Source organism: Lissotriton helveticus, chromosome 6 (genome assembly GCF_964261635.1).
Source record: "Lissotriton helveticus chromosome 6, aLisHel1.1, whole genome shotgun sequence".
Classification (NCBI taxonomy): Eukaryota; Metazoa; Chordata; class Amphibia; order Caudata; family Salamandridae; genus Lissotriton; species Lissotriton helveticus.
Genome location: NC_136067.1, coordinates 1,910,221,913 through 1,910,237,703, shown reverse-complemented (window position 1 = coordinate 1,910,237,703; position 15,791 = coordinate 1,910,221,913). Strand labels below are relative to the sequence as shown.

General features: G+C 42.0%; 1 protein-coding gene across 3 annotated transcripts in view; it reads right to left on the bottom strand.

The window, feature by feature from the left end:
• Positions 1-15,791, bottom strand: part of GALNT14 (polypeptide N-acetylgalactosaminyltransferase 14) — a 1,160,089-nt gene that overhangs the window by 100,915 nt on the left and 1,043,383 nt on the right. For all 3 annotated transcript variants that reach the window (XM_078649861.1, XM_078649859.1, XM_078649860.1), the window contains exon 13: positions 9,956-10,100. In XM_078649861.1, the coding sequence (XP_078505987.1) occupies positions 9,956-10,100 (145 nt within the window). The remainder of the gene's footprint in view (positions 1-9,955; positions 10,101-15,791) is intronic.

Sequence of the window (15,791 nt, the reverse complement as noted above, 5' to 3'; positions counted from 1 at the left end):
GAGGATTCAGTGTTCATAGAAATTGTGAAGTCGGTATCCAATGTTCCGGTATTCTTAAGTATCAGACATCAGCCTTGTCGTGTAAAGGCGTCCCATAATAAAAACCCAATTTGCCAGCGTCCTATAAAAGACAACAAAAGTTGCTCACATGTGGTTGTTGTGTCCGTATTTGAGGGTCCACAAATCACCGCAAAACAACTATGTTGATATATATAAACAGGCCCAAGACGGTGTGCGAATTAGGACACCCTAACATACGATACTGACTCTCAATATAAAAAGGTGAATTATGCAACCTTAATATAACATTTAGCTGCGGGGCAAGCAGTAATGCATTAATTTCAAGATAGATTAAGTTCTCAGTTCAGTGAGCCACTCGGTAAACAATACTACATGTATAACTCACCTCCGAGTATGGGGAAAAGCCAATTACAACTTGTCGGGTATCGGCGGTTTGCATACGCGCCATATTAGATTACTCTTTTAATCGAGTTGCTATGAAGTAAGGAAAGTTGCTAGAAAGCGCGAGGTATCCTGCTATTTCATTAAAGTTAACAGTGGTCCATAGTTCTAAGTTTAATCTAAATTTCTGCCATAATATACCGGTCACGTTATACTGCGAGATAACTAGCGTTATAGAAAATAGATTGGAAGAGAATGCAGAAGAGAAATATAACTGAAGGCATGTAAGTTGTCATTAGTAAGCTAGATCAAAGAATAGAAAAGAGAAGAAATCCCAAAAGTGTTCCCCCCACCTGTGAGAGGATACTGAGTGTGCTTTGTTAATTCAAACAGTTTCGCAAAGCAGATTTACATGAGAGAATGGAATACATAGATTTTTAACTGGCAAGAGACTTTTTTTAAAATTTCGATGATGAAATGCAGTATTTTCTAGGCTGATCACCCACTAGGATGTATTTACATTTTATTATGAACATCTGGTGAAAATGTAATGAAACCTCTTGTGGATACAAATAAGGTCTTTTCGATTTGGAGTAACCGTATGATTGTCATCCTGATGATTTACTTTCAAAAAAGAGAGTTTCCCAGAAAACCAGAAATGACTGGGTATCAGACAGTATCAAAAAGAGTTCCTTTCTCATTAATAATGATTGGTCCATTTTGAATAAGACAGGTGTAGCACCAATGGCAAAACCAATCTATGCATATAGAAAGAATAGAACAATCAGGAACTGTTTAGTACAGACATTTAGAGAGCCTAAAACTTCTAGTCTAAGAAATGTAATGAACAACAATTCCATTAGAGGTAACCTGCCATGTGGAACCTGTTCACATTGTAGGAAAATCATGAAATCTGACAGGTTGGAAGTTAATGGTATTTCCCATTGGATGAACGGTCATGTAAACTGCCGAACATCCAATGTTGTGTATATCTTGATCTGTCCCTGCAACAAATGCTATGTGGGGGAGACCGGGCGTGAGATGCGTCAGCGACTTACGGAACACCGGTCTGCATTAAAAAATCTAAAAAAGAATGCACCACTTGTAGAGCATTGGATTGCTGAAAAACATGGAATAGATGACATAAAATGGTTTATTCTAGAGAAAATTAAAATTTCTGCAAGAGGAGGTGATATAAATAAAAAACGCAAACAAAGAGAACAGTTTTTTATGTCTTAGTTTAAAACATATTATTCAGGACTGAATTGCCGAGAAGAATGGGATAGACTAATCAGGTAGCACAGTTTTACCTCCGAAAGATCTAATTGCAGAAGACCTGATAGGTGCTGTACTAAAAAAATACTGTAAAAATATATGTGAACAGTTTGTAGTGTATATGATATGAAGATTGATCATGCTTCTGTTTAAGCCGCCCTTACGAGGACAGTACAAGGAATATAACAATAATATAGGGTGTCTTAATGTAAAGTTGCTCAAATGAGGTCCTGTTCCAACAAAGGATAGTACAGAAATTACTATATTGAAAAACTGGCTATTTTTGGAGTACTATTTAACTTAAATGCCACAAACTTATTGTGCGGCCGGATTACAAGAATTGCGCTCGCCATTTGTGGAGCATTGTTTAGCTTAATGTTAATACTTATTGTGCTGTCTAATTATGGTCAGTTGCTCGAAAATAAATATATAAAACATAAATCTCTCGGCATCTTAAAGTAATGAGGTAGATGCCCGGTCATATATAGATGTGTGCGTGGAACTCTCTAAATACACGCATGCTGCATGCTTGGGTACATGGCACTAATTTTAGTAGAGCAACAGCACAGAACAATAAGAAACTGCTGTATTAACTTTACATCACATCAGCAGTGGGATATACTGTGAGGGCAGCAGTTCCTTCTGTATCCAGAATTGAACAGCATGCAATTTAGAACTAATTCCAATTATAATCTCAAAATATGATTAAGCCTTGTTGGATTATAAGAATTTGAATCTAGATAGCACCCTGATTCCTTTTTCTAACATCCAGGCAACCTTGAAATAAGGATTATCCATATATGCCCACAGAAGGGTATAAAGTGAAGAAAAACCCTGGGGACGAGAAGAAAATCCGTCTTTGACCACAATACAGGGACCTCATATATGATTTTAAAGGTATGTTGGGAACCCGTTTTAGCCAAAGGGACGTATCAATAATATAGAACACAGAGATACATGAATATAAATGTTCCCCCTCAGGTGATAACTGAGCAAACAACCACAAGAGACCTGGCGCAGATTTAAAGTCGCAGAAATTGAACTAGACAGAGGAGAGACTATCCTCCCCGTTTTTAAGTAAGTGGTAAGAAAGATAGCTTTCGTTTGGGACCTAAAAGTGTATCTTGGGCTGCACAACTAATCAGTGTATCCTCTTTATTTAGTGAAACAGAGGTTTACACACACTATTACCATCCACCAAGAGGATTAACCATTTATCAACCCCTAAGGGTGCGGAACCCCAAAGAGAAAAGATTGATGACAATATATTCTAAGTAAGATTGTCTCTTGAATACAACACAGCACTTTGCTCTAATGCACATGATACTAATGGTATGTATTTGTTTTTAGAATGAAGAACATTTGTTTTTAAGTAAAGATTTTGTCCTGAAGAAGGTGTTATAACAACATAAAGCACTGAAACGCGTCAACAAAGGACTTTCTTTCATCATTTTATATTTGATGTCATGATGTTATTATTTTTTTTTCTAAAGTGTAAATTTTATTATGTACTGATTTGTTAAATCTGAGTTGGAACGAATATAGGGATTATCACATGTATTAGAAAACTTCGTTTTGAACATATGTTTGTGTAAAAATGTTATGTAACAGATGAACTTAGAATGTTTTTAATCTAATAAGAATAATAAAACCTTGAGAGATAAAAAGTAACCCTAGTTTTTTGCAGAAATAATTATCCGTGTCACTATTGAACACTAAAAAAGCAATATTAGTGTGTAGGCCTTTTGGTCACAAATGTAAAGCGAGTAACACAGAAAAGAACTCTTTTTGATACTGTCATCCTGATAATGACAGTCCTTTAAGGGATAGAGTTTATAGTAACGAAGTAGTGGACATTTCTAATGCTTGGCTATTATGAATAAATTCTGAATGTATAGCTTATAAACGTACAAACAAATGCATTTCAAATGTTTTGATGTACAGAGTGAGAAACCTCTTAAAAAAAGTCGCTTGCCAGTTAAAAATCTATGTATTCCGTTCTCTCATGTAAATCTGCTTTGCGAAACTGTTTGAATTAACAAAGCACACTCAGTATCCTCTCACAGGTAGGGGGAACACTTTTGGGATTTCTTCTCTTTTCTGTTCTTTGATCTAGCTTACTAATGACAACTTACACGCCTTCAGTTATATTTCTCTTCTGCATTCCCTTCCAATCTATTTTCTATAACGCTAGTTATCTCGCAGTATAACGTGACCGGTATATTATGGCAGAAATTTAGATTAAACTTAGAACTTTGGACCACTGTTAACTTTAATGAAATAGCAGGATACCTTGCGCTTTCTAGAGGTTTCTAGAATTAAATCATGAGCGATTGTGATATTATCCGTAGGTTCTGGTAATCGCGGTAGTAATATTATTCCCGTACACTTTAGCTTTTAGCGAGTATGGCTTTTGTGGTTTCACATAATGAACATTATTTTGAGACTGATATTGGAATTAGTAATTATGCTAAAATGTATTTATAATCACAATTCATATCGAGCCGGGCAATACTCGAATATACATTGAACAAGACGTAACAAGTTTACACTGGTACGGAAATTAGTTTTGGCATTTACACTACATGATGGTGGCTACGTTATCCACTCATGCCTTGACTAACAGACGAGAACTTTGTTAGTCGTTCTTTATGTCTATTACCATAGCAACTCGATTAAAAGAGTAATCTAATATGGCGTGTATGCAAACCGCCGATACCCGACAAGTTGGCTTTTCCCTGTACTCGGAGGTGAGTTATACATGTAGTATTGCTTACCGAGTGGCTCACTGAACTGAGAACTTAATCTATCTTGAAATTAATGCGTTACTGCTTGCCCCGCAGCCAAATGTTATATTAAGGTTGCATAATTCGCCTTTTTATATTGAGAGTCAGTATCGTATGTTAGTGTGTCCTAATTCGCACACTGTCTTGGGCCTGTTTATATATATAAGCATAGTTGTTTTGCGGTGATTTGAGGACCCTCAAATACGGACACAACAACCACATGTGAGCAACTTTTGTTGTCTTTTATAGGACGCTGGCAAATTGTGTTTTTATTACGGGACGCCTTTACACGACAAAGCTGATGTTTGATACTTAAGAATACCGGAACATTGGAGACCGACTTCACAATTTCTATGAACACTGAATCCTCGTACTAAATTTGGAATATATATATACTAATAGTGAGTGTACTCTTCTACTCCTGTACTGACTATACTTTTTTGTTAATTATTATATATGGCTCTCACCGGCAATTGGTTAGTTCATGTTGTGTACTATCTTGCGCAAAACTTGGGGAGAGTTACAAATTAGATTTCCCTTTTGTATCCCCTCTGTCCCAGTCGGCTCTGGTGGTTTTGCCGTGGACTTATGAAGGCCCATCGTGCCTGTCCTTGACATATTGAGTCTAGCCTTAGGTGAGCCCTCTTCTTTGTGTTTTTCTCCTTATTCAATTTTATTCTGTCTTAGTTTTGTGTTATTCGTCTACGTGCTTCAGGTCACTATCTGTATATATAGCACTATTGATTCTATGGCTGAATGTTTGGCTTGTATTTTTGCAACCTGTATGGGTTTATGGTATCATGTTTGCCTATTCACTTTTGTGGTTTATTTATCACATTATAAATCTTTGCATGCTGTTTCGGTCAAGTGGCTTAGTAATTTTAGTCTTTTCACCTTGTTTCTCACTCCGGTGGTCTAATATTCTAATTGATAATCCAAATGGTGTATCTGTTTTGAAGTTAGGATGGTTGATCCAATTTTGAGGTATTATGACTTTGATTATCATGACATTACTGTCACTGCCGACACCCTATAGGTGTTTGGATCATTTTAACAACTAGGGGGTGAGGTCACAATATAAATGGACAATATTTTGAACCCAAACCCAGGCCACTTTGTTTTGCTGTTATATTTTATGAGAATTGTGGCTTTACATGTATTATGTTTTTCCAGTTGGTTTGAGTTTTACTCAAAATGAACAATTGTTTTAGGTTTACAACTCTGTGATCATGTTTATTATGACTTTTTAGCCCTGAAGAAGTCGTTTGGTCACCACACCAAGACAAAACAAGTGTTGGCGGCTAGTGTGTGTTCTTTTGATGAAGACTGAAATAAATCAAGATGAAATGAAGACAAATCGTCTTATTGGATTGAATTGATGGACTATAATATTTGTCTTTGAGCTCAGGATATACCCCTTGTTTTTCTATCTCATTGCTAAACTTTAAGCTCCTAGGGAAGGTCTTGGCGGACCACCTCAGATCTTGCATCCACAACATTATACACCTTGACCAGGTGGGCTTTATGCCGCAGCGCTCTACCAGGCAGAACATCAATCAATCAATCAATCAGAGTACTTGTACGCCCATAATGCCATCGCGGGGGCGTCCAGCTTAGGTCGCCCGGCAGCTGTTTTACTCACCGATATTGACAAGATGTTCAACTACCTGCGTTGGACTTAATTCTTCAAACTCTTGGAGGCCGTGAATCTGGGCCCTCAGTTTATAGCCAATACGCGGCTGCTGTACACGGACCTCACCTCGTCGGTTCGTGCTGCGGGACAGTGCTCAGCTCCCATTCCCATCTGTCTGGGAATGAGGCAGAGCTGCCCCCTGTCCCCTCTTCCGTTCTCCCTTGCGATAGAGCCCCTGGCGGGATGGGTGCGTCAGGACCCAGCGATTCGGGGGATAGATTGGACACAGGCGCACTCCAATAGAATCGCACTTTTTGCGGATGACGCCCTTTTTTTCATGTTGGACCCATGGTTCTCAGGGCCACACATTCTCCAAATTTTTCCGGTTGTCGGTGAAACCACTGGGTTGTGCACCAACCCATCCAAATCCACTCTTTTTCCTATTTGCGGCGACCAGAGGAATCAAGCCTGGGCCTCGGAACTGTGCATTGCTGATACTGGCTTCAAATATCTGGGGGTTTTCATCTCACCATGTCCCACAGTCTCCTGGATGCACAATATCACTCCAATGCAACCTGCTTTCTGCAATGAGATGACGGTCTGGTCCTTTCTACCTCTGTCTCTCTATGGAAGGTCCGCCATTTTCAAGATGGTGTCTTTACTGCGCCTTCTATATCGGCTCCAGAACTTTCCATACTCCATCCCTCCGTCATGGTTTACTCAGCCTAATGCTCTTCTGAACAGGTTCCTCTGGCAGTGGGGAACGTTTCGTGTAGCGCTCTCCACGTGTACGCAATCTATGTTTTGAGAGGGCATTGCTGCGGCAGATGTCCAAGCGTATTATTCAACCTCACACCTCTTGGTGATAAAATAGTGGTGGTATGGGTCACAGTCAGACCCGGCCTACGCTGTAGAGCTGATCGCTTTGTACGGCACCCCATTGCTACACCTCCTGTATAGGAATGCGTCCCTAGACACTCGGCCACTGGCTTGCCAGACAGCCATATGAATCTGGAGGTGGACGGTTCAGCCCATGGGATGGTGGCGTAGACTAACCCACTCCACTCCCCTATGGCATGGCACCTTTCTCCGGCCTGTTGCAGCGCTCTGCGGTTTCCACAAATGAGACCTCATTGGGATTTCCACGTTGGCGGATATCATGCAGGGCATTACCCCTAAATTCCTCCAAGGGCTGCAGTCGGATTTTGACATTCATTAATCACAGTTTCATCGTTACCTACAGTTGTGAGATGCCCTTGATCCCCAGATACGCCAACTGGAGGCTTTGACTGAATTCCACCCGTTAGAGGGGCTCCTAATGACGGGGGACATTGAGGACCACAAAATTAGGCAAATATACCAGACACTCAATCCACACTCTAGGACAACGTTCCATAAAACCAGAACAGCATGGGCGGCAGATCTGCCGTTCCTCACAGATGACGACTGGGCCGGAGCCTTGGCCAGCCCCGGTTACTCGGCGGTGCATGCAAGATACAGGCTCATCCAGTTTAAGTACCTCCACTGGGTGTATTACACTTGTTATCGGTTGTAGAACATGAGTGCAATTCAGTCCCCTAGGTGCCTCCGCTGTAGCTCAAAGGAGGGATCCTTTTTACATACGGTGTGGAGCTGTGTGGTGATACAGCCGTTCTGGATCAGTGTGGTGTCTTGCCTGGGTCAGGTCCTGGCGTGGACTGTTCTGCTGGATCCTAGACTGGGACTTTTACATGGCACGGACGGCATTGGCGGGAATCGCTATAAACACCACTTGTTATTTCTTGACCTCACTTTAGCCAAACAAGACACAGCGCAGCACTGGAAGGAGCCGTCCCCGCCCAGTGTGTTCAACTGGAAAAAGGCTTTGGAAAGATGTATGATGGCCGAACTTGTGTTTCAGGCGAGAGGGTGCCCACAGAAGCACAGAAAGATCTGGGACCTCTGAGCCATGTACAGAGGTGTAGATCTCCCCCCATTGTCACAGTCTGCCTCTCATGACCCCATTGAATGAATGGTGTTTAGCAATTCACCTGTGTAGTGTACTGATCTTCTATTCCTGTGGATGGACATTGATATACATTGTATGTGTAATGCTTCACAAGGGTGTTTGGTGCTGTTTGAATTGTGTTTGGTTTTTTGTTCTGTAGACCATGTGGGTTTTATCTACGTACTTTACCACTTGCATTTTGTATGTCTTATCCCTGTGGGCTTCGCCCTTTTGGTATGAAAGAAACTCAATGAAAATGTATTGTTAAAATAAAATGCTATGCAGCACACTAAATCACTTGTAAACATTTTGCACCCTACAGGCAACTTGGAAATAAGAAAAGGGTTCCGTGTATTGCAAAAAGGCAGGTTATTCTCTGCTTTTAGTACTGGTCCAATGTAGCCTACTGTATAATTGTGGGGGCTTTTTTCTTAATTGATCTAATCCCTCTGACTTATTCTGACACACAAGAGATACATTGCTGGCCACTCTCCCCTTCCTTCACCAGGATGGAGTGCTACTATTCCTTGTAATCCTCTGCCTCTGGAGAATATATTCTTTGATAAAACTTTCAGTGTCACATATTTGGTGCAATTACCTTTAACAGTATTAAGACATCTTGAAACTATTTTCACGGCGCCACTAATCTATCACCTTCTGCTCTTATAATGCAATTCAAATGACTCTTCCTTGAATTTTTATGAGTGCTTAGTTTATACAAAGGTGCTCACTGCTTATCTGTCAGGTACTTCTAACTCCTGAATGGCAACACCCCGCACTACTAGAGGAAACTGGATCACTGATCAGGGAGCTCAATTTCTTTCAGTGATCTCGGTCCCTTGTGGGTAGACTACACAACAGACAGGAGATTATAGGTTTTATGTTAGGTATTGTTGCCCCATCTCATACCTTACAACAACTTTTTTGACCATATATTAGTTGCAAACTAACTAGTTTGTTGCCCTTTTTACGTGCATACATTTCTACTAGATGATATTCACCCATTGCAGGACCAAAACACTGGTTCTATATAACATGAGTATGCAAAATCTGTTCTCACTGTATTACCAAAGGTCCTCAAATTCCCACTGACATCTTCATTCCTTATAGCTGCCTTCCTCGTGACTGGCGTTTGGCATCTTAACCCCATTACCCCGGTCCTTATCCACATTCAATGGCAATCTATTGATGCCACATGCAACTTTAAACTTTATACCTTGTAAAAATACTCCACATTGAAGTGGGAAACATTTGATCTCTGGAGGTCAATGGCAATGCAGCACTAAACCGATGAGCTTAGTGAAAGAAAACACACCTAAGGTCACAGTGCTCTCAGGATATATCCACAAAACCATAACTCCCACCACCTTATGCTCACTCTTAGTGCCTCTCACGTACCATGTAGTCTTCAAAGAAAACCTGAAATACCTAAATTTGAGTCATAATATTTCAATCAAATCTTTTTAAGGTCCCCTGCTGAATTGCTGTTCTCAGGCCTCTTCAAGTCTTCTTCCAAAGATGCAAGATGCATGTTCTGAGGTGGGATTTATAAATATGAACACACCTTTAGGCTTTTGTCTCCTATGAGTCTTATTGTATAACAACTTCTTATTAACGTGGGCTTAGGCCACATTTGTGTAATGAGTACTTCACTGTGTTCTACATTCTATATTGACCTCTCAGCCACATGTATAATTTTGAAAGGTCTGCTCCTTCCTGCAACATATGATATTCTTCTATAATTATGTTGATTAAATGTTCTCTCAACTTGCAGAGCCATGATGATCCTCATGGTTTAGTTCGGCCTAAAACAGGCATATAAATTAATTTGATCAGCATCTCAGCTAGGATAAAGGAACAGGTATACTGTACCTGAGTTGTAGCTGCTTCTCCTTTTATGTCATTACATGGGACAAGGGTCAGAAGAGGGAAATCTGGATCTTCACGTTTTTGAGACTGAACACACCTTTTTCTTTGTCTTATAATTCCTGATCTTGGTAACTTCTCTGCAGGCACTCTGAGGAAAAAAAAACATAGTCAATGTAAACTATTCATCAAAGACAACAGGTACAATTTCTAACACATTATTTTCTACACGGTTAGTAGAACATTAGGAAACATAAATATTAACTATGTTTAAAAAATGTTTAGCATTGCAAAGTATATTCTGAGACTATATCAAAAAAAGCATGCACGTGAGAACTTGTAAATGAGTATGTGCATGTCTCAATGTGTGTTTGGGGGTGTTCTTTTATGAGTCTAACTAATTGTGCTTCTGCAAATGTGGGTGTGCTTTCTGGGATGACATATAACCCATACTCTGGGCATTGGAACGGTCATCATGGTGTTGGTAAACATCGATAAATACGACAAATTCCGTCGATATAAGGAGCAGCTACATATAACTGCCTCTCAGTTCTCTGTGAGCTGCGGCTAAGAAAGAAATTTATAACAGGTCATTGCAAGGATACCGTTGTTCGGGTCCTAACAAAACTCCCTTCACTAATCTCTTTACTCCAGATGAAGGTGGGCCGCTTGACCTGGTAGAAACAAAGTTGAACCCACTCAGAATTTTGAACTGATGCCATTAGAAGCTTATGGAATGCAAAGCACACATTCCCTTGCTAATGTTTGTTTACAGAATGCTAGGATTTGGAAAGACTGAATTTATGCAGGTCTTCTATTGGGCAGGGCCGGACTGGGAACCACACCCGGCCCTGGCAAAGTGCTCCGCCGTCCCCCCCTCACCACTCGGAAGGGTTGGAGGTGCCGCCTAGCTCTTTGCCGGGGCCGGTTTTTGGCCAATTTTGGTACAGGGCCAATTTTGCAGCTATGCTGGCAAAACATCCCTGTAACAAAAACGGCCCCAGGGGCCCAAATCCGGCCCCCACCCGTGCGGCGCACTGGGGGATTGCCCGGTGCCCGCAATGGTTAGTCCGGGCCTGCTATTGGGAACTTTGAGGCCCATTAGGATGCCGGGCGGCCGCCCGCCACCCTAGCGGTGCTGTGACCAGCCGCCAGTAGGGCAGCGCTCCCGCACCTGCAATTAGGATGCCACCGTGGTGGTGGAATCCTTCATTCCCAGCATTGTGGCAGGTGGTGCTCAAAGCACCGCCCGCCACAATGCTGGGAATGCACTGTGTGCATTGTCATGCACAAAGTGACAGGCCCCGCAAGGTGCCTGCCACCATGTCCATGACAATGCAGGGGGGTACCATAGCTACCCCCCTTGTGCACCCCCCACCACAGAACACCATGGGGGCCCGCAACGGCCCCCAAAGTCAAAACCGCCTGCCTTTCCATGGCAGAGTCTGCATCTCATTTCCTCAAATTTTAGACTCTGCCTTTTATCAAGACAGGATTCTAAGGACAATTGTGTCTTAATAATTTCTGGGAAGAGCCCATTTTAAGGAATATGCGACAGGCAAAGCAGAAATGTTAGATGTTAAGCTTATGTGAATTCTTGGACCGTGTAGCACATGAGATTCTCTCTTAAACTTTGAGGACATTGGTTTTTTAATCAATTATCTTATCAAGGACAACTACTGCACTGAGGCTTCGGTATTTAGATAAACCCTTAGTGAGATCCAGAGGTTAACTGAGCTGTATCTGAGATGTAAGTGATGTATTTGTGTGACTAAGTATCTCTAGTGGGTTCATGGAGGCGGGCTGTATGTCCATCTGTGACATCAGTGCATGCATTATTAACCCTAGTACCAACCCTAGTACACTAGTGTACAAATGGCTACCAATGCTGTTTGTACCCAATGTTTACAATAGATCCTCTGATTAAAATACTGTATTTAAGTTCTCATATATGGTACCTGAAACATAGTTATTTTGTCAAACTTTCAATCTCACCTGCCACCTTTCCCATAATTTGTGAATATTTGGTCTTGCTTTGTTTAGGCAAAGAGTAGCTAAGGATGCATTCATATAGGCATATTTTACTTAGTATGCACCTTTTGAATCGTACAAACTAATGAATGTGAATTATGTGATTCATAATCCTGTATGAAAGCAAGGTGGGAGTGTAGCCAAAGACAGCTAGTTCAGATCCCCTGTCCCTTAAGAATTAAGATAAAAACATTTACACATCAACAGAAAGAAAAGGTATTGGCATATACATCCATAAGAGCATCCTCAGAGGGACTTTAAGTTTGACAATAGAAAGTATGAAAAGCTTCTGGAAGAAAATTAATAAATTCATCATAGGTGATTTTCAGACTGCAACATAGATTCATTCTATGTACTAATACCCTTTTAGGAGTGTATAAAATGTACTTACTTATAAAATGGGATTGTGAATTAATACTGATTCACAATTTGGAAAGGGGTGTGTTGAAGGCATCCTTTCCAATTTACGAATTGGCATGTGTTTCAATCGTAATCCACTCGTAAAACAGAATGATTTCTGACTCCCGAGTTGGGGTGAAAAAGCATTCCACAAAGGGAAATTGGTCCCCTTGAGAATTCTTAACCTTTGTGAATGTTAAAAAATGAGTATGAACTGTATTAAACAAAGTTTTCTTTATTTAAATGTGATCATAGACATGATGGTCTGCTGAACCCAGCAGGCCACCATCGCTGTGATGGCATCCAATTGGAGTGAGTGGCAATTTGTGACTTAGCTCATTGATATTCATGAGGTAGGTCAGGTTGCAATCCACTCTGAAAGGAAATTTCATAAAATAAACCTATTAGGGCCAGATGTAGGTAGGCTTTTACCGGTCGGTAACGGCCGATTTCGGCCGTTACCGACCTGTAAATGGATTTTGAGATGTAGGGGGCAGAATCGGTAAATTTACCGATCGGTAAATTTACCGATTGTGTAAATTACCGAATCAGTATTTTTACCGATTCGGTAATTTTGAGATGTAGGTGGGACTCTTCTGAGTCCCACAAGCCTTTCCGAATCTGTATTTTACCATCAAATTCAATTTGATGGTAAAATACCGATTCCGGTGTGCATGCACATGTGTGCATGCACACCTGTGCCATATGACAGGCAGACCTGCCCTTAGGGCATGTATGCCTGCCACATGGCACACAAACCAGTTTTGGGGGTGCTAGAGGGTGTCAAAGTGACACCCCCTGCACCCTTGTGAAATTGGGTAGGTAAATACCGAATCGGTAATGCCAATTCATTCCTATGGGCTTCAAAGCCCATAGGAATGAATGGGCATTACCGGTCGGTATTTACCGAATCGGTAAATACCGAATATTACCGATTCGGTAAATGCACATCTGTATTTACCTACATATCAGTACTTCTATTTTACCGATTCATAAATACCGAATCGGTAAAATTCGGTATTTATGAGTTGGTAAAATAGATTTACCTACATCTGGCCCTTAGTGCGTAATCCAGTTCACAAAATTCAACATAGGTCACAAAATGCAGGTTGTAGTTTCAGATCAATATTTTTGCGACAATTAAACTGCAGACGGATTACAGTTGCAAAACACCGACACATCAGATAGTGATTTGCAATTTGAAAAGATGCCGACAACAGACCCCTTCCAAACTGCTAGTCGGTAAACGTTAACCAAATCTTAAAAGGGGTTTAGAATATTCTAAAAAGTATTTTTACTGTTGCAAATAACAAATTGAACAGGTTGCAACCGTAAAAACGTTTCTTACATCTGGTTCTAAATTACTTCCATTACCTTCCAACAATCTTGAAAAGCACCCTCTCATCTGCCTTTCTTAAAACGCCAATACAATTATTTGCATTCATATACATTCTTGTTTTTTAATAACTACATGGTGTATTTTCATTTTCTGCAGAACTATTATTTTTTCTTGGTCAATTGATCCTTTTGTTGTTAATGTGCACTCATAATTGTTCTCTATTCACCCAGCATGAACTGCACTGCATTCTTCACAAGCCGTGCCAATATGGACTGCCACTCAAAAACCTCCTCTATCTTTGTCTTGATTGGTTTGTCCTTTGAACTGATCCTATAGCTTAATTCTAGATCTGTTAAATTAACCAGGCTTCTGAATTGAGTCTAAAGAGTCTTAATGAGAAGCAACATTAATGTCCCAAACAGACTGTTAAGCCAATAGTTACTGATTGTCTATAGTGTGGACCTTTCTTATGAAAGATCCAATATGTAACAGTACAGAGGGTGCCGCTCGCAGGAGAAGACCTTGCTCTGGGCGCATTTCAGCAGCATTTGGGACTCGGAAGACTAGGAGCCCCGGGATTGCCTGCACCTGTGCCCGCCCACAACCGCTGCATCACTCCTCGCGGCCCCTGCTTCGCGGGCGCCGCTCGCAGGAGAAGACCTTGCTCTGGGCGCATTTCTGCCGCATTTGGGACTCGGAAGACCAGGAGCCCCGGGATTGCCTGCACCTGTGCCCGCCCACAACCGCTACATCACTCCTCGCGGCCCCCGCTTCGCGGGCGCCGCTTGCAGGAGAAGACCTTGCTCTGGGCACATTTCTGCCGCATTTGGGACTCGGAAGACCAGGAGCCCCGGGATTGCCTGCACCTGTGCCCGCCCACAACCGCTACATGAATCCTCGCAGCCCCCGCTTTGTGGGAGCCGGTCTCAGGAGAAGACCATGCTCTGGGCACATTACGGCTGAATTTGGGACTCAGTAGACCAGAAGCCCCGGGATTGCCTGCACCTGTGCCTGCCCACAAAAGCTACATCACTCCTTGCGGCCCCCGCTTTGCGGGACGCGCGCGGGCATGCGCCGGGCCAAGGGCGGGCCCGTTTGAGCCCGTTGTAGCCCAGAGGAGACTGGACTGGGGCCCCCCCTAACGTCGACATTGAGAGTCTGCAAGGTCAGCTAATTGTATTTATTCTTGTTGGTTCCAATGGACCCCCTAATCATTATCTGCATAACCTCAGCACACCAGTAACTTTGACATGGCCGGACGCTAAGGAAAAGGGAGGAAGGATGCAACGGGTGGCTACGTATCGGGGGACACTTGATCAATTTATTAAAACTGGCAACATGAGATTGAAATTACAGAACACCGCCTCTCACAGGACTTAGCATTTGCGAAACGTTCATCTCTCAGGAATCTAATGCTGTCTCGCTCTCCTCCGCAGCATCTACAACAAGTAATCGTTCCAGAGGTTACAAGCCTGGCCAGTAATCAATCAACAGAGGAAACTGTGACTATTAGGAGTGACGGGGACTCCAGTCTGCTGGTTCAAACCAATCATAACCTATTATCAATTCCAGCCGGCGGGGTCGCTACTCGTGCAGCCACGATGTCTGTGCTCGAGGTTGTGCCCATTTCACCAAGGCATAAAATGGGAGTGGTCTCCAAAAGGAAGTGAGGTGGGGGCATGCAGAAGGGGAAAAACCCTAAGCAGGCTAAACCAAACAAACCGGGTGAAAAGGTGTAAGTCGCACTTACTGATGCATCTATTACACCTGGGTCCCCATATGTAACTATACCTGCACCAAGCGCCCTGCCTATAATTACCCCAGCTGGTTTCATGTTGATTATGAATGAGGACTTCTGGCCAAAAGTACATGATCTTATGACCTCCTCCATACAGCCCATTCTTGCTAGGCTACTGTCAATTAAGGACAGAATAGAGAACTTTGAACGTATGACCACAACCAATTTGGAGAGCATCAACAAAAATCTGAGGGTGGTAAAGAGAAACAACTGCTACTAAATGGACCTAGGAACACTCTCGATACCAAACTGATCTCCCATGGGATGATTCCTGA